General features: G+C 43.3%; 1 protein-coding gene across 5 annotated transcripts; it reads left to right on the top strand.

Moving 5' to 3' along the window:
• The first annotated feature begins 712 nt into the window (after nt 1–712).
• On the top strand, nt 713–26,115 carry LOC137427475 (uncharacterized). 5 transcript variants are annotated; one of them, XM_068117006.2, is made up of 6 exons: nt 718–1,010; nt 1,095–1,151; nt 11,520–11,582; nt 11,873–11,926; nt 19,743–19,886; nt 24,049–26,107. In XM_068117006.2, exons 1-6 carry the CDS (start codon nt 866–868, stop codon nt 24,840–24,842), a joined length of 1,257 nt encoding a protein of 418 aa, XP_067973107.1. In that variant the 5' UTR covers nt 718–865; the 3' UTR covers nt 24,843–26,107. The 5 variants fall into 5 exon arrangements, 3 of the variants coding, with proteins under 3 accessions (XP_067973109.1, XP_067973107.1, XP_067973108.1); XR_013621583.1 differs by lacking the exon at nt 11,520–11,582 and having other exon boundaries at nt 728–1,010; nt 24,049–25,233; nt 25,732–26,115; XM_068117007.2 differs by lacking the exon at nt 11,520–11,582 and having other exon boundaries at nt 722–1,010; nt 24,049–26,115.

Genomic DNA, 26,115 nt, shown 5'->3' with positions numbered 1-26,115 from the left:
GGTGATTGAGGAGGAATAAGCTTAAAACGATTCGTTGCTTCGATGTGGGTATGGCCGTTTGCTTTTATGAGTGGGGGTATGGGGTGAAGAGGGGAGGACAGAGTCGGGATTGGAGGGGGGTGGAGGGAGCAAAGATGGGAGGGACAAAGTTGGGAGAGGGAGGTTGATGCTTTGGAAAGGGTATTGATGCCCTCGAGTTGGGGGGAGGTTGAGGACTTGGAGTATGGGGGAGGCGAGGGTGGAGAATTGAAGACCTGGAGTCACATTTTACTTTGCACCGATGTTTCGAGGGTTGTATTGCGACTTCAAGTTTTAACGACTTTCGCGATTTATAGGACTTTTTATTTTCGTGATATTGATTTTAAAGTATTTCTCAACTGCTAAACATGTGAAAAGTTAGTAAACATAAATATTTCTTGATGTTCTTTTCCACCCAGGTAACCCCGTTGAAACCCGATGAAAACACCTCCCTCGAAGCTAAAACAAACGAAACTGTCTGTGCGAAAAAGGAAAAGTGCGCTGTATTTCCCAAATTCTGTGTTGTTCTTTCTAAGTTAAATCATAACATTTGTAGTTCTTTCTAAGTTAACGGAGATAGAGATAGACGGACGAAGGTAAACGGTTTAAGAGCTACGAATGTTGTTTTCCGTTTCCATGGTGATTTGGTATAGAGATCACGTGATGAGAATGGCGAATCTGCCGCCTTGAATAAGCTACGTTCGTTATCGTTAGGGACGAGGCACGCGGTTCTCTTTTACCGGAACACACGCTTTGTCCTCTTGTATCGTATTTTACCGTACTCTACTCTACCTTACAGTACCGTATTTTACTACACGCTACACCTTACAGTCCCCTCCGGTGCGCCATGAACCCAGATCTCTCAGGTGAAGATCACAGATCGAACCTCCTGGGTGACGATGGAGGAAACTCGGTCGGTCCAGCCCCAGGAGGTTCTCCCTCAGATCGCGGGTCCAGGGTCGGTCCACCCGAGGACGAAGACCCGGGACCCGGTACGTGTCGTTCTCTCCGCACCGTCACCTTCTGCTGGTTCATTTAAATAAATGTTTAAAATAAATGGATTTTTTTTGCTTCAGGTGTTTTTGTGAATGTGAAGTCCGAGTTCGTCGACGATTCGTTCCCTCAACATGAAGGTTTGATTAACCGCAAACACATTGTTGATGTTGTTTTATGGGTTATGATAATTTTACAATTGCGAGTAAGCTTTACCACAACCTGCCTGCGCACATACCTCATCTTCTTCTTCATTTTCACCTGTTGTGTTAGTCTCCCACTCTTCTTCCAATCCCACCTCTTCTACATCTCTCGCTTCTGCATCCTTGGATCTTCTTCTTCTTCTTCCTGGCAGGCCCATCTCCATCACTCACCTCAACACAATTCTCTCTCTCTTCTATCAGCTTCTAGATTTGATTGTTGAACCGATTTAGTGACCCAATATGCAAATTATTTAAATTTCAGGCCCATTTGTTTGAAAATTGATGATTTTATGTGACGCTGACCTTTGACCTTTTGAGAAAATTCTTAATTTGGCTTCTCTGTATTATCATAATAAAGCTTTGGTGAAATTCTGTTGATAAAACTCAAAAAGTTACAGCCCAGACAGACACAGACAGACAGACAGACACAGACAGACAGACAGACACAGACAGGCAGACAGACACAGACAGACAGACACACACAGACACAGACAGACAGACACAGAGAGACAGACAGACAGACACACAGACAGACACACAGACAGACAGACAGACACACACACACACACACACACCTTTTGACCCAGGTGAGATTTGGCAGACCCGAGTGGAAGGAGGGGCTGAGAAAGATGAGGACCGGTGGCGATAACGCACGCATACGTGCATGGGTTGTGATTTGTATGTACACATGCACGATTATGGGTTTTACACGTTTGGCTTTGGTTTTGGTTTTGCTTTGTATGACATCATTTGCTGTGTATTGTATATACACGTTATTTTATGTGTCATGTACATATATACATATTGTATACACATGTTATATGTGACATGTTGTGTACGCTCATCTTGCGCGTCACATATTGCACATATTTTGTACGCACGTGCACACACACACACACACACACACACACACACACACACTCACACAGAAGTGATTGCAAAACTCATTTATCCCATTCTCATGCTGTGCACGGGACTGACTGAAAAAGAATATCACCAATATTCCAAATAAATTTGTACCAAAGAAATGTTTGTATTATGATTGGTGTAAATCATGACAACATAGCAACTCAAGTTCGGTCAGGGCATTATCCTCAGTTGAAGCAAGCCTGTGCCTCTGTAGCGACGTGTGGTGTGGTGAGGTTAGCATAGCAAGCTGATCCACACTCCTTTTGTATAATAAAGAAGGACTGTCTGTCCGCGAACTACATCCTCAGTTTTGGGGCTCGCCCCACCAAACTTTCTGTGGAACTTTTTGGGGTCCCAGCGGGTGTCTGAAGATGGATTGTAGAGGTTTTAGAAATATCTCAATGTGATTATGATTTTGAGGTTCCACCCGTATGAAACTGCTCTCCCTCTCCGTCTTCCCCTCCCTCTCCCTCTCCGTCTCCATCTCCCTCTCCCTCTCTCTGTAAACACATTCACGGTTTCGGCATTCACAGTTTTGTCATTTACTGCATGTGGAAACATTCGCTGGTTCGGTGATATCTCATCATTGCTGTCAGCTTCATCGTCATCATTAAAGGTACATTGATGTTTTTTTACACAGTACTACTCGTGCAATTTTGGGGCCAGCCTCGCCAAATTTTCTGTGCATCTTTTGTGGTCCCTGCACATGTCACAAAGTGGGTGGTAGTTTTCATAAAAATTCTTAAAACTTTGTTTTTGAGATCCTGCGTCCCAGCCGTGCATAGCACTTGGTCGTTAAAAATAAAATGGAACCCAAAACGGACACCCGTGGAACACCAAATGTAACAGGACAGATGTTGAATCTAGATTTAACCAGCATGACATTGATTTCTGAAGGAAAGGTAGGAAGAAAACTAATAACTCTGTACCAGAAATACCTGCGAGGTCCTTTTGGTGTCTAAAGGCGCACTCGGATTGAGTAAAATGAGGAGGCAAGGGTTTAATCAAGCCCATCAGCACACATGGTACACACCTCCATATTGGGGTTGAGCAATCCTTGATCTTGTGACTAATCAGCACGTTCTGATATAACCGTGATGGAGGCTGTCATGGATGAGAGGTGTCGAGTTAATTTTTCATAGCACACTCAATGTGTGTTTCCCAATTGGCCTGTTACCGGATTTTGTTGCAGATTGTGACCACAGTGCGGTCGTTGTTGTTGTTGTTGTTTAAAAAAAAATCTTTAAAAAACGGTTGAAGGCCGCAATAGTATGCACAAGGGAAGGAATTGGAGTGCTTCAGAAGATGGATTCTTTATGGTAGAGAAGATTTGCCTTGGGTTATTGTAGCCGCTATCTATAACGGTGGCGTAGAAGGAGGATCGGCTACCGGGTATACTGGGATCGGCTATCGGCTATCGGCTATCGGCTACCGAGGATCGGGTGGCAGAGTAAACTGACTGATGTTCTTCAAAGACTGCATGTGGACAGCAAGACCTGACTTTCTCCAACTGAGGTCAAGCTTAAGCCCCAGGGACTTAATTTCAAGAAGATGATCAGTGAACCTTGATGATGAGCGGCGGAGCATTGCCTGACGGGACTTTTCAGGAGCAAAGTTTTCTAGGTTATCACGAAGAGTGTGGTTGGTTTAGTCAACCATGTCGTCGAAGGCTATCTTGCTACATGCCAGTGAGAAAACGGAGCAAATTGAATCTTTTTTATTTCGTATATATATATATATATATATATATATATATATATATATATATATATATATATATATATATATATATATATATTGTATACAAGATCGAGGCTCTTGTAAGAGCTAACATTAATGACAACAAAACATAAACGGACACAGAAAACATATAATAAAGGGAGTGGGAAACAAGATGGGGAGGGAGAGGGAAGCACACAAATACAACAGTAGAGAACAGGGACATCGGGATATCTGTGGGAGGGAGAGGAGGACTTGGGGGGAGGAGGCATGGGAAGGGGGTGGGTGGTGGGAGAGGTATAAAACACATGGACACTGCTAGGACTTCCAGGAAAGAAGTCTGTATTTCAAAAAAGTGTATCTGGGGTGAATTAACGGGGGTAGAAAAGATCAAGGTTTTGGATGGGGGAAGATAAGAGATGGTGGTGAACAGCTGTTTTAAAGACCTGGAGGGTGGAATGGAACTGAAGAGAGTGTGGGAGTTTGTTCCAGAGGCGGGAGAAAAGAGGAATTATTGAAGGATTAAATCTTGTGGAACGATAAACAAGTAATACAACAAAGGTGGAGATTGGTCGACGTGTGACCATGGGTCCTAATTTTACTTTCGCTGTCCACTCCTGTTGTAAATATTTTTTCAGCGTGTCCTTTTTTGTATCCAGTCAAGGCTCATGGAAGAGCGAGGACACTGAACGGATCAGTGACATACCAATGAAGCAGAAAATAGAGGGAGACTTGGACAACATATAATTGGTGTGTGGAGGAATGAGGTGTAGAGGAGATGCATGGGTGGACAAGGTGGATACAGAAGCAAACTTTCGGAAGGAAACCTGGAAATTTGGAAGGATGTGGGGAGGAGGGTGGCAGGAAGACAAACTAGGATTTCCTTCGTAATTAAAATCACGCTTCAAGAGGCGAAAATAAACGAGTTTCCACTTGTTTGTCTCGTGCTTTAATTAAGTGTATTTAATTATAACCAATGCATGCATGTGTGTCTTGCTGCTGCCGCTTCTCATGCCTGCAAATTGTTTTGGTATGTTGGCTTTTCTCTTAGGGTCTAAATTAGGTTAATTTTCCCTCTTTATTTCCGACAAGTTTAGATGTTGTTCGACGTGCTGGTGCATTCTCCAGGTGCGTTAACGACTAGATTTGTCTTTAAACCAGCCATTCGCGAGGCGATCATCCTTGCCGTTTGTAGATTCACATCCAGCTGGTTAACCGTCATGATAAAGTACTGTAAACATGACGTATCAATGTTGTCTCGTATAATTGTCCACACGTCACGTGATTTGTGCTGCAGCTCCTACATGAGCATCACACCTTATAGGTAAATATTGTAATGGTCACAGGTCTTCAACAACCGATGCACATACCGGGCGGGGAAAGGACGAGTATTCCCTGCGTCTGCCTGTTAATGCGCATGTGAATTGGTATCCCGTACACACGACCATGGCAAATCAGCGTCCCAGAAATGGATGAGTAAACTGTCACAAGCGATTCACTTCATATTGTGCTTTTATGGCATGGATCCCAAACAGCCCGATGTAATGGGTTTATTTCCTATTCTCTGCACCCTATGGAATTTCTGGACCCCAAATGACCACACATCAATTCTCATTAACAAACAGAAGTTATCAACTAAATTGGGTGGCGAAGATCACACGTCCGCAAGTGGCAAAACCAAGTGATACAAATGAATTCTTAATAAATACCAAAGCCACTCACAAATCCTCGACGGCCTAAATAAATAAATGTTTTACTCATTCATACGGAGTGGGGAAGTAGGAGGGGAGAGACACACAGAGACGGATAATCAGAGTTAGATAGTCAGAGACAGAGACAGACAGACTTTGCCGACTTTTGACTCCTTCTATTTTAAAAATACAAAAAGAGTAAAACCAAAACAAGTTTCAAGAGAAAACAACAATGTCATATATAACTATAACAGCACTTCGTAGAGCACATACCTCCGCCAGGTTGAAGAGTTTGTTTTGTATCCCACCTATTAGGCTGGATCTGGATTTGGACCTGAACCAAAATCTAATCGGCTTGTTCTTGTCACCGAACCAACTCATCCACCAAGTTTATTCATAACTCATCCATAACTTCATGTTTATATATCGCTTTTCACCCGATCTCTCAATGGTGAAGAATCACTTAAGAATTAAATAATTTTCGTTTCAGAATCCATATTCAGATCTTCACCAAAATCAAATCGATTCGTCCTTGTCAGACACCCCACCTGTCCACCAAGTTTCGTTCAAATCCGTCCATAGCTTTTTGAGATATCCTGCTATGTATAGTTTTTGACCCCATCTCCCATTGGTGAAGAATCACTTAAAAAATTATACTAGCCGGATCCGAATCCGGTTCTTCACCAAAATCTAATCATTTGACCTGGAGTTGACCTTTGACCTTTTGACCTCAAATAGTTGGTTTCCCAATTTACGTTGTATATCGCTTGGAGCTGACTTTGTATACAAATGCTGTTCAATTTTCAAGTCAATCGGATGAAAAATGGCGATTTTAGAAATTCGACCTCCAGGTGACCTTTGACCTCAACATCGATAGGCTTCTCAATTGTGACGACCTCTACAACTTGGTGAAGTTTAATGACGACCAATATACTTGAAAAAATCTTCGATTTTGCAAGTAACAAACAAACAGACAGGGGTGAAAACATCACCTCCATCCACCTTTGGTTGTGGAGGTAATAAAAAAAAAAGGAGAACAATCGATTTATTGCAATTCAAACAAAGGAATGGCGAAACAAAGGAGAAAACTACACGTAAATTTCTCATGCATTTTCATTTACTTTGCACATTTTTCCAGCACACCATGTTTCAATAAAAGCATTAATATTTGCGTTGCTGCTACAGTAATTAAATTCTAGTTTTGACCGAGTTGAGACCAGGGATTAGAAATGCAGGATTGCATTGCTCTGGTGGTTTTCCTTTAATTTTTGCTTTTCTAGACGAGTACATTGCTAGTTTAGCCTCTGTCAATACACAATTCCAAAACATTAATGACTTTTCATCTCCAGCTCTTATTGACCTGGTACCAGTAATCTCAGCAATTTCCTTAGCAGATTTCCAGCAATGATTAGATGAGTCACAAAGATGCTAAACATTTTTGATCCCACCTGAAATGAAGTTTTTGGGAAAACAACAACTTTTGGGAACATTGGGAAAGAGTGGGTTGAGGGATAAAGGTTCTCCCACAAACATTTTATCATAAGAATCCTTTTGAGGGCTCACCGCTACAGCTTACCAAACATTCAACAGACTCTGGTAAAACAGAGGAAGGTGAGACGCATCAACTTTTTGGGGTTCAATCAAGAACATCGCAAGGCCATAGCCGAGCATTCCGGTTTGTCTCGTTATTTGTTGTGCGCTATGGGGCACCAGTGCACTTTTTCCACATTGAACAATCGTATCGACTTCAGCCGAAAGGCTATCAGGCGACTCTACGCCAATGTGCCCTTGGTCACCATCAGACAAGAATTGGGAAAGTACGTGCAACCGCAACCAGTGATAACCTCCCCAAAGTAAATTGACTAGTATCTGTTGAATGGCCACACAAGCAAGTCGAAAAATTTCCTTAAGCAAGAGAGAGGCGATTGAGGTGTTAACAATCAATATGCGCCTCTGAAAGACATTTGTGGAAGAAACCTTTTCCATTTATCAAAGACGCTTGGTTACCATATCTACCACTCCTTCCCAGTTAATAAGGAAGTACCGATAAGGGCCAAGATAAACACCGAGGTATTTCACCCCCTCTCTTGTCCACGTTAGATATGTTGGAAGAGACTGAGGTGGTGCTAAGAGAAGCCTACCCAATGTATAGTGAGCTGAGGACACCCACAAAGCTTTACTCTTGCAAAACTTGAAACATGTGTGATCAATACTGTCAAAAGCCTTTTCAACGTCAAGGAAAATCAAGCCGACTTCCTCTTCCTACTTAAGGCCCCAGTCAATCAAATCTCTAATTACAAATATGTTACCACTGATTTATCTTCCTGGAATACTGTAACTCTGGTCAGGATGAACAGCAGTTCCAATGACAATCTTTAGCCGATTGGTCACAATTTGGAAAAGAGTTTGTAATCAGAGCACAGTAATGAAATAAGGCGCCAGTTCTTGATCCTACGGAGATCTCCGCCTTTTGAGAGAAGGCAAACCTCTGCTCTTCTGCAGCTGAGAGGCAGTATACCAGAGCGTAAACTTTGTTGCAGAACCAGCAGTACTTCTGGACCTAAAATGTCCCAAAACGCTGTGAAAAATTCCACTGGAAGGCCGTCGATCCTTGGGACTTTTCCATGTTCAAAGCTACACATAGCTTCACTGACTTCCTCCAGGGTAAATGGCTCTTCAAGACCTTGACACTGGTCATAACTCAAAGAAGGAAAATGATTTGTCATATCGTCAACAATATCGTGACACACAGATTTCTCCGCAAATAAACCAGAAAAAGACTTTTTAGAAGCATTCTTTCATCACTCTCATTTTACATCACTCTCAATTTATATCACTCTCATTTCATGTTTTTAGATCACTGTCTTGCATCACTAGCACAACGGCATCACGTGCATTGGGATGTTGTAGGGTGCTGTATGCGCCATGCATGAAGTAGACCAAGTGATGAAAAATAATGCCATTATATCCTTATGAGATTCAGGATGTGGTAATTAGCCAGAAGTATGAAAAAAAATCTTTACAAGCTACACTATTACTAGGAGCATAGACATTGAATAAAGAACCACCTTTAGAGGCCATTTTTCCCCACAGAGCAGGGGTTGGCCTTTTTCAGGCACCGTGGTCCCCTTTTTGAAGCAATGTTTTATGGCCGGATGCCCTTCCTGCCACCAACCCTTTTAGTTGCCTCTTGCAATACACAGGGAATTACCAGTGAGCTGGTACTCAATTTGCCGACCTCGGAAGGACGACAGGCTGAGTCAACCCCCCTGGCGTTAATTCAGCGATCGACCGGGATTCGAACCCAGGATCCTAGGATCCCAAGCCGGCACCCTAACCGCTAAGCCAACACCAGGCTGGTAAGGTGAGGTGAAATCCTTGATAAACCAGCTCTAAGGATGCTATGTGTCGTTTAACAAAAAAGCAATTCCCGCAGAAACAGAGGACAGATTGCTTAAGGATCACTGCCCTGGAGAGGCCAGTCAGGCTGTGAAGTTTTTGTTGTGTGTGTTTCTTGCAATAAACTGATAGACATGTTTCTGTAGCAATAGGTTTTAAACTTGGAGCTGACCACCCCCATTAACGTTTCAGGTGCCAAAAAGCACGTCCTTCCTTTTCATCCCATATCAAGGGGGTTTGCTTGCTGTTGAAAACATTCCGACCCCGCTTTTGTAATAAATTTTCTCAGTCTATGAACTTGTGCTTTTGTTACTTCAAAATCTTTCGAATTTCAAATTATCCACTTTGTAGTCTGAATGAAGGAAGGCAAATCAGGAAAAGTTTCTGAATTACGACGTCCCGCTGCCTAAACATCTCATTCAGAAAGGACACAATAACCTGAGAGGATATTTGTAAATGATCGGATGACGACTGCGACAGATCAGCCACCTCCATGTTATCATCTGAAGCAGACAGTCCAAATAACAATCCACCAGGTTCGTAAAACAACTATTAGAAGGAAACGTACCACACGGAGCACTTTGGATTATAATTTCCTCATTTGAATGTATTTCATCCTTTTTTCCACTACCTTGGGGTTCCTCAGTTCCTGCCTGTATTTAGTGCAAGTACTTTGGGGGCATTAGTGGGGTCACGGGGGGCATGAGACCCTCTACGTTTCTTTGACAGTTACAAAATCCTCTTTCCCATCCTCATATGTAAGGAAACGGTGTAGGCGGAAGTATTTGAGATGCTGGGTATCACTTCCTCCACCACACGAGGTGGTGGGTCATTAACTGTTTTGCAATCTGAATCAATGTGTCCCGATTCTCCACACATTGAACAAGAAGTTAAACGTCTATTTTCCGGCAAGACGCGGGATTAATGATAGAGAATATATATGCACTCATCGGTACCTGCATCCTTTGTTTGTCTGTCTCCATCTACTTTCTCCCTCCACCCTGCTGTAGGCATTTCCCCTTTCTCCTGCTGTTCCCTTTGTTATGTTGTGCGCTGATATGTTCTGTGTCCTAGCTCTTCCACAAGCCTTGACCCACAAGGCTTGTGGAAGGCACAAGCCTTGACCCGCTACTTGACCCACAAGGCACAAGCCTTGACCCGCTACTTAAAAAGTAGGGGCAATACCCCTAGGTGCTCAACTAGTAGAATAAAGCAGTAAACTACACTGACTAAAGGTATTTTGAACAGTATCATGGTATTTTCATGCTGTGAACAAACTTTGGTGCATCACAGGTGATGAAGGTTCTGGTCAGGTTTCATTGAAATTGTGTGTGGTTTCAGAGAAGAGAGCAAATATCTACTTTGGGGGGGTCAAACCTGGATCCACTTTGACCCCCTGGTATTCCCTCTTAGGCCCAATTTTTTTTTTTTTTTTTTTTTTTTCAAGTGCCGTGAACAGACTTGAGACGCAACATACCAAATATAATTTTAGCCAAGTTTGGTCACAATCCCATCAGCAGTTTCTGAGAAGTTGCAAGTGTTTATGGACTGATGGACGGACGACGCACAATCCCATACGCTCCCTGGAATGGGAGGCACAATCCCATACGCTCTCGCGGCAAAATCCGCGAATGGCGAGGCAAAATCCACGAATGGCGATGATAATCGTCGAAGGTTTTATAAATACCGTTTGTGAAACTAACGGCTCGTGAAAAAAAAAATTGTGCCCCTGAAAAACCGTGATTTTGCGGAACACGGCCGCAAATATGAAAAAAAAACACGAATTTGCGGAACACGGTCACGAATAGGAAAAAATCAGTGATTTTGCAGAACACGGCCGTGAATATGAAAAAAACCACGAATTGGTGGAACACGGCCGCGAATAGGGGGAAAAAAACCACGAATTCGAGGAACACGGCCGCCAATATGAAAAAAAACCGTGAATTCGCGGAACACGGCCACAAATAGGGGGGGGGGGGGGGGGGGAAACCATGATTTTGTGGAACACGGCCGCGAATATGAAAAACAACCACGAATTCACAGAACACGGCTGCTAATAGGGAAAAAAACCGTGTTTTTGCAGAACACGGCCGCGAATAGGGGAAAAACTGCGAATTCGCAGAACACGGCCGCGAATATGAAAAAAACCGCGAATTTGCGGAATATGGCTGTCAATATGAAAAAAACCGCGAATTCACACAACATGGCCGCGAATAAGGAAAACAACCCCCATGATTTTGCGGAACACAGCCGCGAATATGAAAAAAACCGTGATTTTGCAGAACACGGCCTCGAATAGGGGAAAAACCGCGAATTCGCAGAACACGGCCGCGAATATTTAAAAAAAACTGCGAATTTGCGGAACACAGCCGCCAATATGAAAAAAGACACGAATTTGCGGGACATTTTTCCACCAATCGAGAAACAGGTCGCATTTTATCAACCGCGAATGCGCGGAACCCGTGAAAAGTGGGACCGCAACGGTAGTCTTAATTCACTTGTAACATTTTCTAAGGTGAATGTAGAAAATTTATTTCACTTCAGGAACTCACAAATTGTTTTGCATAGGATGATGTTTCTGTTTCAGAATTTATTGTGAAGGTGGAGGTGAAGTCCGAGTTTGACGATGGTTCGTTCTTTGAAGAAAAAGGTTTGGATCACAACTCCAATCTGCTTGTTCCCACAACCATGAGTTTGCATGGTAATAGAGGTTGTTCTGTAGAGAGATTCTGCATGACTTGCATGACAAGCAGTGTTAAAACCCAAACACCAAGCTCGTTAAAGTTTGCTGCGCATATTGAGACATCATTCGTGATATTGCTCGAGGTGTTTGGGGTAAACGTGCACGTACCAAGCAAGGGTTGTGACTGAATCGATCGGTTACCAACATGTAATCCCGATAATGTAGAGATACGATAGGATAATCCTTTGTTTTTACAGGTTTTGATCAGAAGCTGAAGGTGGATCCTGAACTTGTGGATTGTCCCATCAAAGGTAAGTTTTACTATCCTAATTAAGGCTTTTTTTACACTGTTCGTGTAATAGGCCGTGCCAACGTGCATGAGTGCAACATGCGGGTTTTATATTTTCTGTCGAGAAATAGCTGGACTTGCTCAAGATTTCCAAGATTTGGTCTGGGAAGTGAAAAGTACTGCATGACTGCACTTAATAGTACAAATTTGAATCTTTCCTTTCAAGATAGCCAACTGAAGATGAGCACAAGTTATTCTTCAGGCCACCCTTTTTAAGTCAACTCGTCTCGATTCTCGAAGAGATGAACTTTTAAAATGCGTCATGATCTCCAGATGTCTGTCTATTTTTAAATGATATCCGGATTTTGATGTCTGTCCGTCAGTTCACTTTTTCCTATTTAGCCCGCCTGGAACGTAGTTCCGGGGAGCTTTTGAGATGGCACGTTGTCCATCCGTAAACACTTGCAACTTCTCCAAAACTGCTGATGGCATTGTCACCAAACTTGGCACAAATGATATTTGGTATGTTGCAAATCAAGTTTGTTAACGGCATTTAAAAAAATCGGGGTCTAAGGGGGTCTACTGGGGGTCAAAGTGGATGCAGGTTTCACCCCCCCCCCCCCCCAAAAAGGAATTTGCTTTTTCCTCTGAAACTACACACACGATTTTGATGAAACTTGGGCACAACCTTCATCACCCATCATGTACCAAAGTTTGTTCACGGCACTAAGAAAATCTGGGTCTAAGGGGGTCAACGTGGGTTCAGGTTTGACCCCCCAAAATGGGTATTTGCTTTCTTCTCTGAAACTACACACATAATTTCGATGAAACTTCACCACAACCTTCACCACCTGTGATGTACCGAAGTTTGTTCACGACATTAGAAAAAGTGCAGTTTAAGGGGAGGTGGGTTGGGGGTTGATCCCAAAATAGGTATTTTTACCCTCGCCAGAGGAGAGGGTATTGCATTTGAGTCCGTTTGTCTGTCTGTTTGTTTGTCCGCACAGAATAAATATGATTTTCTCTGCAACCGTTGGTCCGATTGACAAGAAAGTTTCACCATTGGTGCAACTCCACCTGTAGAATTTTTAATAAATTATAAATATGTCATACGTCACGTGGTATGGCCGCCATCTTGGAGAAACCGAAAAACTTTGCACCTCTATATCTCCGAAAGCACTGCATAGAAAAAATTGAGACATGGCTCATTGTAAAGAACTCTCCATGGGGAATAAAAGATGTTAATGATGATGTCTCCATTATGACGTCATAATTCGACAAGTACAAAACTTCATCCGATCAAGATGAAATTTCTAGAGCATCATCGAGGGATAAATTGGTGGAGAACAAAAAAACGGTGACGTCATTGGTCACGTGGTTCAGCCGCCATATTTGTTTTAACACAAAAGCCTTAAAAACCACTGAAAATACGTCCTGGCGAGGGTGTGCAATCTCTGATTGCTCTTTCTTGTTTTCTTTGTTTAAACTTTAAAGTCTTATGATTACGTTATTATGATTCTCCATGCTGCCCTGTCTCCTAGAAACCATTGAAATTGGTTTAAAATACCATGATACTGTTTAATTTACCTTCAGTCAGTGTAGTACACTGCTATATTCTACCAGGTGAGTGCCCAGGAGTTTTTCCCCATATTTTTCTTGTGCAGCACAAGTCTGCTTGTAGCATCATTGACTGAGGATGTGCAATGCTGCTGATGCAGTGCCCCTGTAGGTTAGAGCAGGAATTTGGCCAGGATGCCGGGGATAGCTCCCCCTACTCTTCGTGAATGACACGGGACACCGCAAAGAAATCTTTAATGTCCACCAACGAATTCCAGCAGTTTAACGTCCATCCAAGGGACAGCACAAATATTGATTGATCACCCTGCCTGTGAAACACCGGGATGACAGTTTATAGCTGAGTTGAGATTCAAGCCCAACCTAGACAGCTTACAGCGAGTGTGCGTACCTCTCGACTCACCTCAATGGAATATGTAATAACAGAAAGCAATCAAGGTATCATTCTTATGGTTTATTCAAATGTCACGTGTTACATGAAACATTTGCATTAAAAGTCCTGGAAAACAACTTTTTTGTCATGGAAGACTCGTGGAAATTTGCTCTTGCATGGCTGTGCGAGCCCTGAACTTGAGGCCTTTCAACCTTCTGGACGAAGCCAGTCTTCTCCTCTGTCTGTTGTACTGCTGTCTTCTTTTTTTGTCAGTAAGCACTAGTCAGCCCGTTGGTCCATTGGACCAAATTTTCATTGGTCTTCACGGTCTTGTAACATAACTTCCTGCTGTACTGCTTGAGCTTATTAGCTTTCCTTTCACCAAGCCCACATGTGCTTGTTCCAGGGCGGGGATTATATGTTCATCATTATTGCCAAATGATACTACTATTATTACTGTTGTTAATATTATTAGTATATAAATTAATATGTGCTTTGTTACAATGTTATCGTTTTTTTGTTGTTACCCTGCGCTCACGAAGCGAAAAGCAGCGTTAGGCATTCGGTTGTGTTCGTGTGGTGTACGTGTCTGCATTTTAAAAATTCACTTTTTTCGGCAATCGTTGGTCCAATTGACACGAAATTTTACCATAGGAGCTCCTCCACCTGCAGAATATTTTTTTATTCATAATTATGACGTCATAGGTCATGTGGTACGGACGCCATCTTGGAAAAACGTTACACCTCTTTATCTCCCAAACCGCTCAATGGAAAAAATTGAAACTGACTCATTGTCAAGTACTCCCCATGGGGAATAAGATATGGTAATATGATATTATCGGTACCTTAATTATGACGTGATAATTCGACAAGTACAACGCTTGATTCAGTCAGTATGAAAAAAAATTCTCTGCAATTCTTGATCCGATTGACACGAAATTTTCACCATAGGAGGCCCTCCTTCTGTAGAATATTTTAATGATAGTCATGACGTCATAGGTCATGTGGTACAGGCGCCATCTTGGGAAAAATTTTTTTTTAAAGGTTGCACCGCTATATCTCCAAAACCGCTCGATGGAAAAAAAATTAAACGTGGCTCATTGTAAAGAATTCCACATGGGGAATAGGTGTTGTTAATGATGTCATTGGTGCTGTAATTATGACCTCATAATTAAACAGGGACAACGCTCAGTCTGATCAGTTTGAAATTTATTGAGCGTGATCTATGCAACAATTATATTAGAGAATATAAATTTATGATGTCATCGCTCACGTGGTCTGTCAGCCATATTGGATCAAAGAAGAAAAAAAAATTCAAAAACAGATGAGTTGGCTGGCACCAAGTTGACTGCGCAGGGTAAGTATTCTATGAATACCATCTCATTTATTTTGTAATTAGAATTCCACGCCATGGAAGGACCTATTAAACTGCTTTATACACCTTAACTTGGTGCGCATTTAGAAACATGGGAATTATTCTGGATTCATTGTCGTTAATTATCCACTCAGGAGATCTTGATGATCATTTTGGTGCATCAGTTCCACATCGGGAAGCTCCAGTATTAATTGATAAATGCTTTGGTACAATGTTATCATTCTTTTTGTTGCGGTATTTATTTTGTAATTGGAATGCCTTGCAAGAAGTACCTATTAAACTGCTTTATACACCTTAAAATGGCACACGTCTTCCGGATACTTTGAAGTTGATGAGCCTAATCAACTCAGGAGATCATAACGATAATTTTGGTGTATCACATTCGACATCAGAAAGCTCCCATAGAACTCAACAAAAAAACAACACACACATGACAAACTCGTCCATTTATAGCCAATTGCTTTGTAGCCACTGAAAACATTTTCCAATTCTCTCTTGAACTTGTAGTTCACTTGTCCCATTGCTTTACTCATTCTGATCCTCCAGTTACTTACGTGAATCATTCTTTCAATTTCATCTTTGATTCAATTTATCAATTTCATTGTCCGAACAGTAGAAAAATATTCAGTTTAATGCTTTGCCAATTTCACACGGCCTCTCGTCAGCTTCGTACAGACTCAACACTTCTAACTTCACTTCTAAATTTATCACTTGCTTCTGCTTTTTCTTCTCACAAAGGTCAACACTCTTTGCTGCTTTTTGTCCCCCGTCGCTCAGCGGAGCGAAAGGGGGACTATGGCTTTCCCCTCCATCCGTGTGTCCGTCCGTCCGTCCGTCCGTCCGTGCGTGTGTGCGGCGTGCGTGCATGCGTAAGCGAAGGACCGCATTCAAATTTAGTGTGTGGGTGCAACCCACGTCAAAATCCAAGATGGTCGCCGCCATGTATATCTGATGCCATGTATGTCTGAACCTTGTAACCTGCATATCTTGAAAAATAAGCGAAGTACCAACTTCTAATCTGGTGTGTGGGTGTATCTAGGCACAAGGACGAACGCTGTTTAAAATTGGGTCGCCACGTCAAAATCCAAAATGGCCGCCGCCATGTATATGTCTGATGCCATGTATGTCTGAACCTTGTAACCTGCATATCTTGAAAAATAAGCGAAGTACCAACTTCTAATCTGGTGTGTGGGTGTATCTAGGCATAAGGAAGAACGCTATTGAAAATTGGGTCGCCATGTCAAAACCCAAGATGGCCACCACCATATATATGTCTGAACCTTGTGAGCGAAATATCTCGAAAAATAAGCGGAGTACCAACTTCTAATTTGGTGTGTGGGTGTATCTCGCCATAAGGAAGAAAGCTATTGAAAATTGGGTCGCCATGTCAAAACCCAAGATGGCCACCACCATATATATGTCTGAACCTTGTGAGCGAAATATCTCGAAAAATAAGCGGAGTACCAACTTCTAATTTGGTGTGTGGGTGTATCTCGGCATAAGGAAGAACGCTATTGAAAATTGGGTCGCCACGTCAAAATCCAAGATGGCTGCCTCCATGTATGTCTGAACCTTGTGAGCGAAATATCATATCATAGCATGTTTTCTGCGTCTTCCACTCTGTCAACTCACATCACTTCCCCGACGGGGGACCTAGGCGTAACGCTTGTTTGCAGATATTTTATCGTGGTACAACAATAAAGTACTGTACAGTATGTACACTCTTATCTGAACAGGGAACGAATGTACATCAAATGCACAGATACAGTAGGTACTCGACTGTACTGTATGCTCCAGTTTGATGTTACATCTGCGTCTGGAAAAAAAGAAGTAAAAACCCCAGAAAAGTTGGATGTCAACTCTTAATTTTGGTAGATTTCAATCAAATAATGGTCGTGAAAATTAAATGATTTACTTATGGATAGCTTAAATATAACTGAAGTACACCGGGAAGTGTCTGTAGCTTGGTCTGTGTGCTCGGGTAGGTTAGGTTTGTGCTTGCAACAGGGATCTGTCATAGGTAAGTTGTATTGTAAAATGTGCACTTAGGGTGCAGTGATTGTCCATCTGGGTACTGTGTAAGGACAGGTGTAAAACCTCCTGTACAGGCGAGGCCAGGTGGAGGACTGGTGGGCACAAAGGCACCAGAAGAGTGCTATAAATGCGCTTTATAGAGACGTAATGGATGCTTGGAAAGTGCTACATGCAGGTATGGCATTTCCTTGCAAAAGTGCGTGCTTGCAAAAGGTTCAAGGGATAAGCGGCCTTAAGAGCTGCACCGGGGGGCGGGGGGCGGCAAGGGGACACTGTGGCAAAGCGCTGACTCACTTCCTGTGGAATGGCCCTCAAAAACCAGCCATGGGTGGTTTCAGGGGAGATACAAACAGTTGTGTGCACATGCGCACTCTCCCTCCACCAACACTGATTCACTCTCATCCGCCAACACCTCACCTCACCTCACTTCCCCCTCCCCCATCACCTCAGCTCACCTCTCCCATCACCTGGGCAGAGAAAAAGGAAGCAGGGAACTCGCATCACTCCCACCAAGCACTTCACCTCACACCCCACCCTCTATCCTCACTGTACTTCACTCACCCACAACCTCCAAGCCTCACCCCTTCCCCTCCACCTTCTCCAAGCAGGGATGTTTAAAATATTCACATTTATATCCTTTGTTTTTTTCATTGTTAAATTTTGGTAGAAAGACAGTGTGTGTTTAGGGCTTTGTAAAATCAGAATAAAATGTTTTTTTAAAGCTTCCAAAGTGGTGAAACTTTTATTGTTTACAAGCAGAGGTACCCGGCATTGCCGGGCGGGGGAGGGGAGGCGGGAGGGGAGGGGAACGGGGGGGAGGGGAACGGGGGGGAGGGGAATGGGGGGGGAGGGGACAAGAGGTGGGGGAGGGGAGAAGAGGGGGGAGGGGGAGAGAGGAGAAGAGGGGGGGATGGGGATGGGAAGGGGTGGGAGGGGGGGGAAGGGGTGGGAGGGGGTGGGGAAGGGGTGGGAGGGGGGGGGGGGAAGGGGTGGGAGGGGGGGGAAGGGGTGGGAGGGGGGGGGGAAGGGGTGGGAGGGGGGGGATGGGGAGGGTGAGGGATGGGGAGGGTGAGGGATGGGAAGGGGAGGGGGAGGGGAGGGGGAGGGGGAGGGGGGGAGGGGGAGGGGGGAGGGGTGAGGGGGGGGGATGGGGAGGGTGAGGGATGGGGAGGGTGAGGGATGGGGAGGGTGAGGGATGGGAAGGGGAGGGGGAGGGGAGGGGGAGGGGGGAGGGGGTGGGGGAGGGGGTAGGGGGATGGGGGGAGAGGGAGGGGGATGAGGGATGGAAGGGGTAGGGGGGGAGGGGGGAGGTTACATTACACCGATTTACATTGAAAACTGCTGAAATATGTACGCAACTTCAACTTAGCACAGTTTAGTAAATACTCGAGATAAATCCATGCGGTAAAAGATTGCTGAGAGTTGCTAAGACCTACGACTTAGAAATTCCACCTGGACACACTTCAGGGGGCACTTTCAAAGGGGAGATGTGCTTATTCTTTCTAAAAAATATTTTAGGTGTGGTATAGACATGATATTTGCATGCATCGGTTTCAAAAATCGAGCAAATATGGTAAATATTACTCACGTGAAACCAGGATCCGTCTCGGTGGTAGCCATGAGTGTGTAGATGTCACATGATCAGTCATGAAGAGTGGTTAAGTCCAAAATATGGCATACCATGGCATAAAAACGATTTGCCCACAAAGCATTGCACCGCAACGGCGGTCACAGAGTGCCATGCATAGCGTGACGTAAGTAGTGCGCGCAGCGCCCCTGGCGGAATTACCGGTCCCTATCAAAGACATTTAATTCATATCGCACAAAATCGACACAAAACACGATCGCTTTTCACTCTGAATTACGTGCAAGTGACGGAAATCACCATCGCCCAGCATCGAATGCCAACCAGGATGGCGCCCGGTAACTGCATCTCCACCTATGTGGAGTGAATGGCAATGGTCACATCACGTGATCGCTCTGAGCGAATCAGTCTAGCGGCGGGGATGGAACATCATGTGATCGCTCTGAGCGAATAAGTCTAGCGGCGGGGATGGAACATCACGTGATCGCTCTGAGCGAATCAGCGAGCTGTTCTGACACCGGCTGAGATTAGCGGGTACTTCGCTGAAATGCGCTGAGGTAAATATGAATAAAAAATATGGATAGTCAAATATTTTGAGGTCGGCCATGTTCGTCCCAAGCTCAATGGCCATGTCTATGTCTATGCCAAATATCAAGCACGTGAGCCTCTCCGTTTCGGAGTCTATCGGTAACATTACACACACACACACACACACACACACACACACACACACACACACACACACACACTGTGTTTTATATATATATATAGATTTAATCATCCCATTATAGTCTGTGTTATGTTGCAAATGAGGCCTTTTTTTTTTTAATCCCTTGGTTTGGGATACAACTTATCCCTGGCCTTGCTGTAATAACATGATGTAACACACTTTGCAGGTGAACCTCATCCAGGAAAGAGAGAAAACTTCCAAAGTAACTTTCTTCAGACTTCCCAGGATGTTTTGAGCAACAAGGATGTAAAGCAAGAACCGAGTGATTCTCCTCCGAGGGAGCCCAGTGATGCTGCTCAGCTGCAAGAAAGTAAGTAGAGCTGTATGTGGAACACACAGCACTATTCGACTTGTTTTGCTTGCTCTCGTCATCATTTAATGTGTGGCACATCCTGTTGGTTTACCTCATTGCTGCGAACACAGCTACAGTGCCTTCAGAAAGTATTCACACCCCTTGACTTTTCACATTTTGTTGTTACAGCCTGAATTTAAAATGTGTCTTGGGGAAAATGCCAGGGGCATGGAAAATGCCCCTTTACAGTGCATTCAGAAAGTATTCAGACCCCTTCACTTTTTTCACATTTTGTTATGTTGCAGCCTTGTGCTGAAATCGTTTAAATTCATTTTTTCCCTCATCAATCTACACTCAATACCCCATAATGACAAAGAGAAAACAGGATTTTAGAAAGTTTTGCAAATTTATTTAAATGAAAAAACTGAAATATCACATTGACATAAGTATTCAGACCCTTAACTCGGTACTTAATTGAAGCACCTTTGGCAGCGATTACAGCCTCGAGTCTTCTTGGGTATGACGCGACAAGCTTTGCACACCTGGATTTGGGGATGTTCTGCCATTCTGCTCTGCAGATCCTCTCAAGCTCTGTCAGGTTGGATGGGGACCGTCAGTGGACAGCCATTTTCAGGTCTCTCCAGAGATGTTCGATTGGGTTCAAGTCAGGGCTCTGGCTGGGCCACTCAAGGACCTTCACAGAGTTGTCCCTAAGCCACTCCTGCATTGTCTTGGCTGTGTGTTTAGGGTCATTGTCCTGTTGGAAGGTGAACCTTCGGCCCAGTCTGAGGTCCTGAGCGCTCTGTTTCAGGTTTTCATTAAGGATATCTCTGTACTTTGCTCTGTTCATTGTTCCCTCAACCCTGACCAGTTCCCCAGTCCCTGCTGCTGAAAAACACCCCCACAGCATGATGCTGCCACCACCATGCTTCACCCTTAGGCAGGTGATGAGCGGTGCCTGGTTTCCTCCAGACATGACGCTTAGAATTGAGGCCAATCAGTTCAATCTTCGTTTCATCAGACCAAAGAATCTTGTGTCTCAATCTGAGAGTCCTTTAGGTGCTTTTTTTTGCAAACTCCAAGCAGGCTTTCATGTGTCTTTCACTGAGGAGAGGCTTCCGTCTGGCCATTCTGTCATAAAGCCCAGATCGGTGGAGTGTTGCAGTGATGGTTGTCCTTCTGGAAGTTTCTCCCATCTCCACAATGGATCTCGGGAGCTCAGCCAGAGTGAACATCGGGTTCTTGGTCACCTATCTTACCAAGGCCCTGCTCCCCCGATTGCTCAGTTTGGCCGGGCGTCCAGCTCTAGAAAGAGTCCTGGTTGTTCCAAACTTCTTCCATTTAAGAATTATGGAGGCCACTGTGCTCTTGGGAACCTTCAACGCAGCAGAGATTTTTTTGTAGGCTTCCCCAGATCTGTGCCTCGACACAATCCTGTCTCTAAGCTCTGCATGCAATTGCTTCGACCTCATGGCTTGGTTTTTGCTCTGATATGCATTGTCAGCTGTGAGACCTTATATAGACAGGTGTGTACCTTTCAAAATCATGTCCAATCAATTGAATTTACCACAGGTGGACTCCAATCAAGGTGTACAAACATCTCAAAGATGATCAAGAGAAATGGGAGGCACCTGAGCTAAATTTCAAGTGTCTTAGCAAAGGGTCTGAATACTTATGTCAATGTGATATTTCTGTTTTTTCTTTTTAATAAATTTGCAAAACTTTCTAAAATCCTGTTTTCTCTTTGTCATTATGGGGTATTGAGTGTAGATTGATGAGGGAAAAATGAATTTAAACGATTTCAGCATAAGGCTGCAACATAACAAAATGTGAAAAAAGTGAAGGGGTCTGAATACTTTCTGAATGCATTGTATATATGGTATGCGCCATGTGGCAAAGTATAGAAAATAAGGGACATTCCATAGCTTGTAGAAAATGCCACACAATACAAAATAACGGGCATTCTAAAAATCTTGTGTGCATGCTGGACTACCCTTGTGTTCTTAGGAGAAACCAAGTAATGCTCTAGAAAAGTTCATATCAAGGGGTGCCAATTTGATTCATACACCCGCATGAAGAAGTAAATATATTTTAACTGATATATGTAGTGCGCTATATGTACAGTATACACACCATCATCTGCCTCCCTGTTGGCGCAATAGGTCTGAACCAGCAGGAGAGTGTGAAATATAATCGAAGGGAAAGGATTGTAACTCGGTGTGATGTAAAGCTGCCAAAACCACCGAGATCAGGAAGGGGTGCAACCAGGATATTTATAAAGGTGGGGTGGGAGGGGGTAGGTGGACATTTTTTGATCGGTCCCTGAAGGAAGGGGTGGATATTTCCTCCTTGGGGAAAAAAAAATCCATAACTATACAGATTTCAGTTAGTTCAGCCTCTTGCCTCAGAACATTGAACATGCACTCCAGTTTTTGTCACAATGATTATGCCTCCGCCGACTCAGTCGCCTGAGGTATTATGTTTTCGGGTTGTCTGTCCGTCCATCCGTCTTTGATAGGTTTTCATTACTCTGATAACGCGATAACGGCTAAAGGGATCGAAGTCAAACGTGGTACAAGTATGTAGAATGAATGAATGATTTGTATGATGCAAAGGTTAGAATGATTACATTTTGGAATCAAGAGGTCAGAGGTCGTGTCGAGCAAAAATATTTATTTCCCACGATAACTTAAGAATGACTGAAGGAATCTAAGCCAAACTTCATGCAAGTATGGATAATGATGTAAAGATGAACTGATATTATATATCTATCTATAATTCCAGTAATCTCTGTCTGTACGTTTGTACGTTTGTCTGTGACCGCTGTTTCTCGACAACCACGGGTCCGATATACTTTTAACTTGCCAGGTATATTGCTGGGGACCCGAGGATGTGCCTTTTCAAGGTTTCATATTAATCGGACAATTACTTACCGAGCTATGTCCAAAAAACGATTCAACCAATCAGAGAGCAGCGAACGATCGCGTGTGCCGAACGTGGCGGGCACACTCTGCCTCGGATGGCACATTTGAGAGCGTATTCATTTATTTCACGTTTGCAAACTATGTTGGCGTTAAACTATGTTTTACAACTAATAAAAACGAATTTGCGATTCATTCGCTTTCCTGCGCGTTTGTGCACGCGATGGCGATTTCTTTACCAAACTCCGGAAGCCGTTCGCTTTGGACCAAACCATTGCATGTAAATAGAGGGGGGGGATTGTCACCACTCGCAAGCCGTTCGCTTTGGACCAAACCATTTCATGTAAATAGAGGGGGGGATATAATTTTAGATATAGATATAGTACGGGCATGCCCTAGTTATTATAACTAACGTAAAAAAAAAAGTTAGTGTTAACTAACTGATATTATATATATTATAACTGATGAACTGGCATTAAGAGGTCAAAGGTCAGAGTTTGTTGTAATAGGTTTTCATTACCGCGATAACTTAAGGAACGGCTGAAAGGAACTAAGTCCTTGTATAACATGTATAACAATGTAAAGATAAACGGACTAGGTTATGGGGTCAAGAGGTCAAAGGTCAGAGGTTCCATTAGGTAAGAATTCTGTTACTGCGCTAACTTGTGAACCAGTGAAGGGATTTTTAACCAAACTTGGTACAAGTATATATTATGATGAAAACATGAACTGATTATATTTCGACGTCAAAAGTCAGAGGTCATGCCAGGTAAAACTGTGATACTTGAGAACAGCTGAATGGATTTAAATCAAACTTGGTACAAGTATGTATAATGATGTAATAATGTGTCGACATCACAAAATTGAAGAGTGCCGCTCTAGTTTTTCATGTGCTCTGAGATTTTCAGCATCAGGCAGCATTGTCAAAAGAAAGCAACATTTAAACCTCCCTTAGCTTGTTATAATAGTTTTTTTGGGTGTTTCCCTTGTCACATTTCTCTCTTGAAATTCCTTTCAGTGTGGACATGATTATCAATATTGAAAGCTTGAATTTCTTGCAATGCTTTTGAGGTGGCATACACAATAATGCTGAATCTTGCATCAAATAAAAACAAACATTACTGAATCTTGCATCAAATGAAAGCTAATTATACTGAAAGGGGGCAGTAGCATGTGTGCTGCTCGATAACTGAGTGGCTTATCTCGAGTGAATACATGTCATCATTATTTAAAGATGCCTTTGTGACCTATCTTTGCAGAAGAAGAAACGAAATTGGTTTCTTGTACCATCTGTTCCAAGTTATTCAACACGGAAGTTCCTTTCGATCAGAAAACGACACAGACGTTTTGTCAGGGAAATGACAAAGTTAGTAGTGTGTCTTACAAGAACAATTGCCAAAGTTGTTTGAAGAAACTTGGGCGACTCCAAGGAAGTGAGAAACCACACCAGTGTCCTGTGTGTAACAAAACATTTACCTTGTTGTCATCTTTAAAACTACATAAAAAAATACACACCGGTGACAAGCCGTACAAGTGCCCTGTGTGCGGTAAAGCGTTTCATCGGCTACTGTATTTGAACGATCATCAAAGGATGCACACTGGAGAGAAGCCCTACAAGTGTTTTGTTTGTCATAAGGCCTTTGCTGACAGAACAACGTCCAAAGATCACCAAAGAAGACATACCGGAGAGAAGCCCTACAATTGCTCTGTGTGTCACAAGGCCTTCGCTCACAGAACAACTTTCAAAAGTCATCAGCGAATGCACACGGGAGAGAAGCCGTACAAGTGTGATATTTGCAGCAAGGCCTTTTCTCAGTTATCAAATTTACAGAAGCATCAAATAGTACATACAGGAGAGAAGTCATTCAAATGTTGTGTGTGTGATAAGCTGTTTTCCCATTTAACAACCTTACAAAGTCACCGAACAGTACACACAAGAGAGAAGCCATACAAGTGTTCTTTATGCAATAAGGTTTTTGCTTGTTCATCGTCTTTATGTCGACATCAAAAAATACACACACGAGAGAAGCGCCTCTCAGAGGCGACGTTGTAGAACTTGATGTACTCACAAAAATGAAAACAACATCATCCCCCTTGAAGGAAATGTTTTTTCCAGCAACACTGCTCATTCAAGAAAAACTAACAGGCAAACACCACCACAAGAAAAATAGGACCGCGGGTCCAGAAGCTCACCTGGATCAGGAGCAAAAGTCGCTCAAACCCCGCACAGTCCTCCTGAGCCCCCAATAGTTTTAATGCCATGAACAAACTTTGGTACATCACGGGTGATAAAGGTTGTGGACAAATTTCATCGAAATTGTGTGTGTAGTTTCGGAGAAGAGAGCAAATACCTATTTTAAGGGGGGCGGGGGATCGAAAACACCCCCATAGTTCCCCTTGAGCACAGATTTTGATGCGGTCAATACACCTTCGTTAGGCATCAGGTATGAAGCTTATGGCCAAGTTTCATCAAAATGATGTGTGTAGTTTTGGAGAAGAGAGCAAATACATATTTTATGGGGGTAAACCCCCCCCCCCCCTAAACACTCCCACCCCCACTTCCCTTGTAAACCCTCCAATGAGCACAGATTTGAATGCGGTTAATACACCGTCATTAGGCATCAGATAAGCTTGTGGCCAAGTTTCATCAAAATTGTGTGTGTCGTTGCAGAGAAGAGAGCACATCCCTATTTTGGGGGGGTCAAACACCCCCATACCCCCATCCCCTGTAATCCCCCTTAATGAGTGCAGACTTTGATGCAGACAATACACCTTCCTTCGGCATCAGATATGCGGCTTGTGGCTATGTTTCATCAACATTGTGTGTAGTTTCAAAGAAGAGAGGAAATACCTATTTTGGGGGGGTCAAACCCCCCCCCCCCCTCAGACTCCCCTAATGAGCACAGATTTCGATGTGGTCAGTACACCTTCTTTGGCATCAGATATGAAGATTGTGGCCAAGTTTCATCGAAATCGTGTGTTTGGTTCAAGCGATATGACAAGTGTTTACGGACTCACTCACTGTCCGACTGACTAACCCACGAACACTGCTCGATCACATAAGCTAATCGGACTGAAGTCCAGGTGAGCTAAAATAGACCAGGCACGACAAACAGAAACTAAATACCTCCATAGAAACAGGGATTTGGGAGACAAAAAAAACTAAGGAAACAGGACAAACAGAACAATTGAAGAAAGGAAACCAAAGCCCAAAGCGAAACAGAAGAATCCAAAAAATAAAAAAGTAAAATTGAAGAGAGAGACTTGAGTAAATGCGTGCTGAAAACAAACAACATAGAAATGATAGCACGGGAAAAAACTACGAC

This window comes from Myxine glutinosa, unplaced genomic scaffold (genome assembly GCF_964187855.1).
Source record: "Myxine glutinosa unplaced genomic scaffold, kmMyxGlut1.1 SCAFFOLD_718, whole genome shotgun sequence".
Classification (NCBI taxonomy): domain Eukaryota; kingdom Metazoa; phylum Chordata; class Myxini; order Myxiniformes; family Myxinidae; genus Myxine; species Myxine glutinosa.
This window is presented reverse-complemented; position numbering and strand designations above follow the sequence as displayed.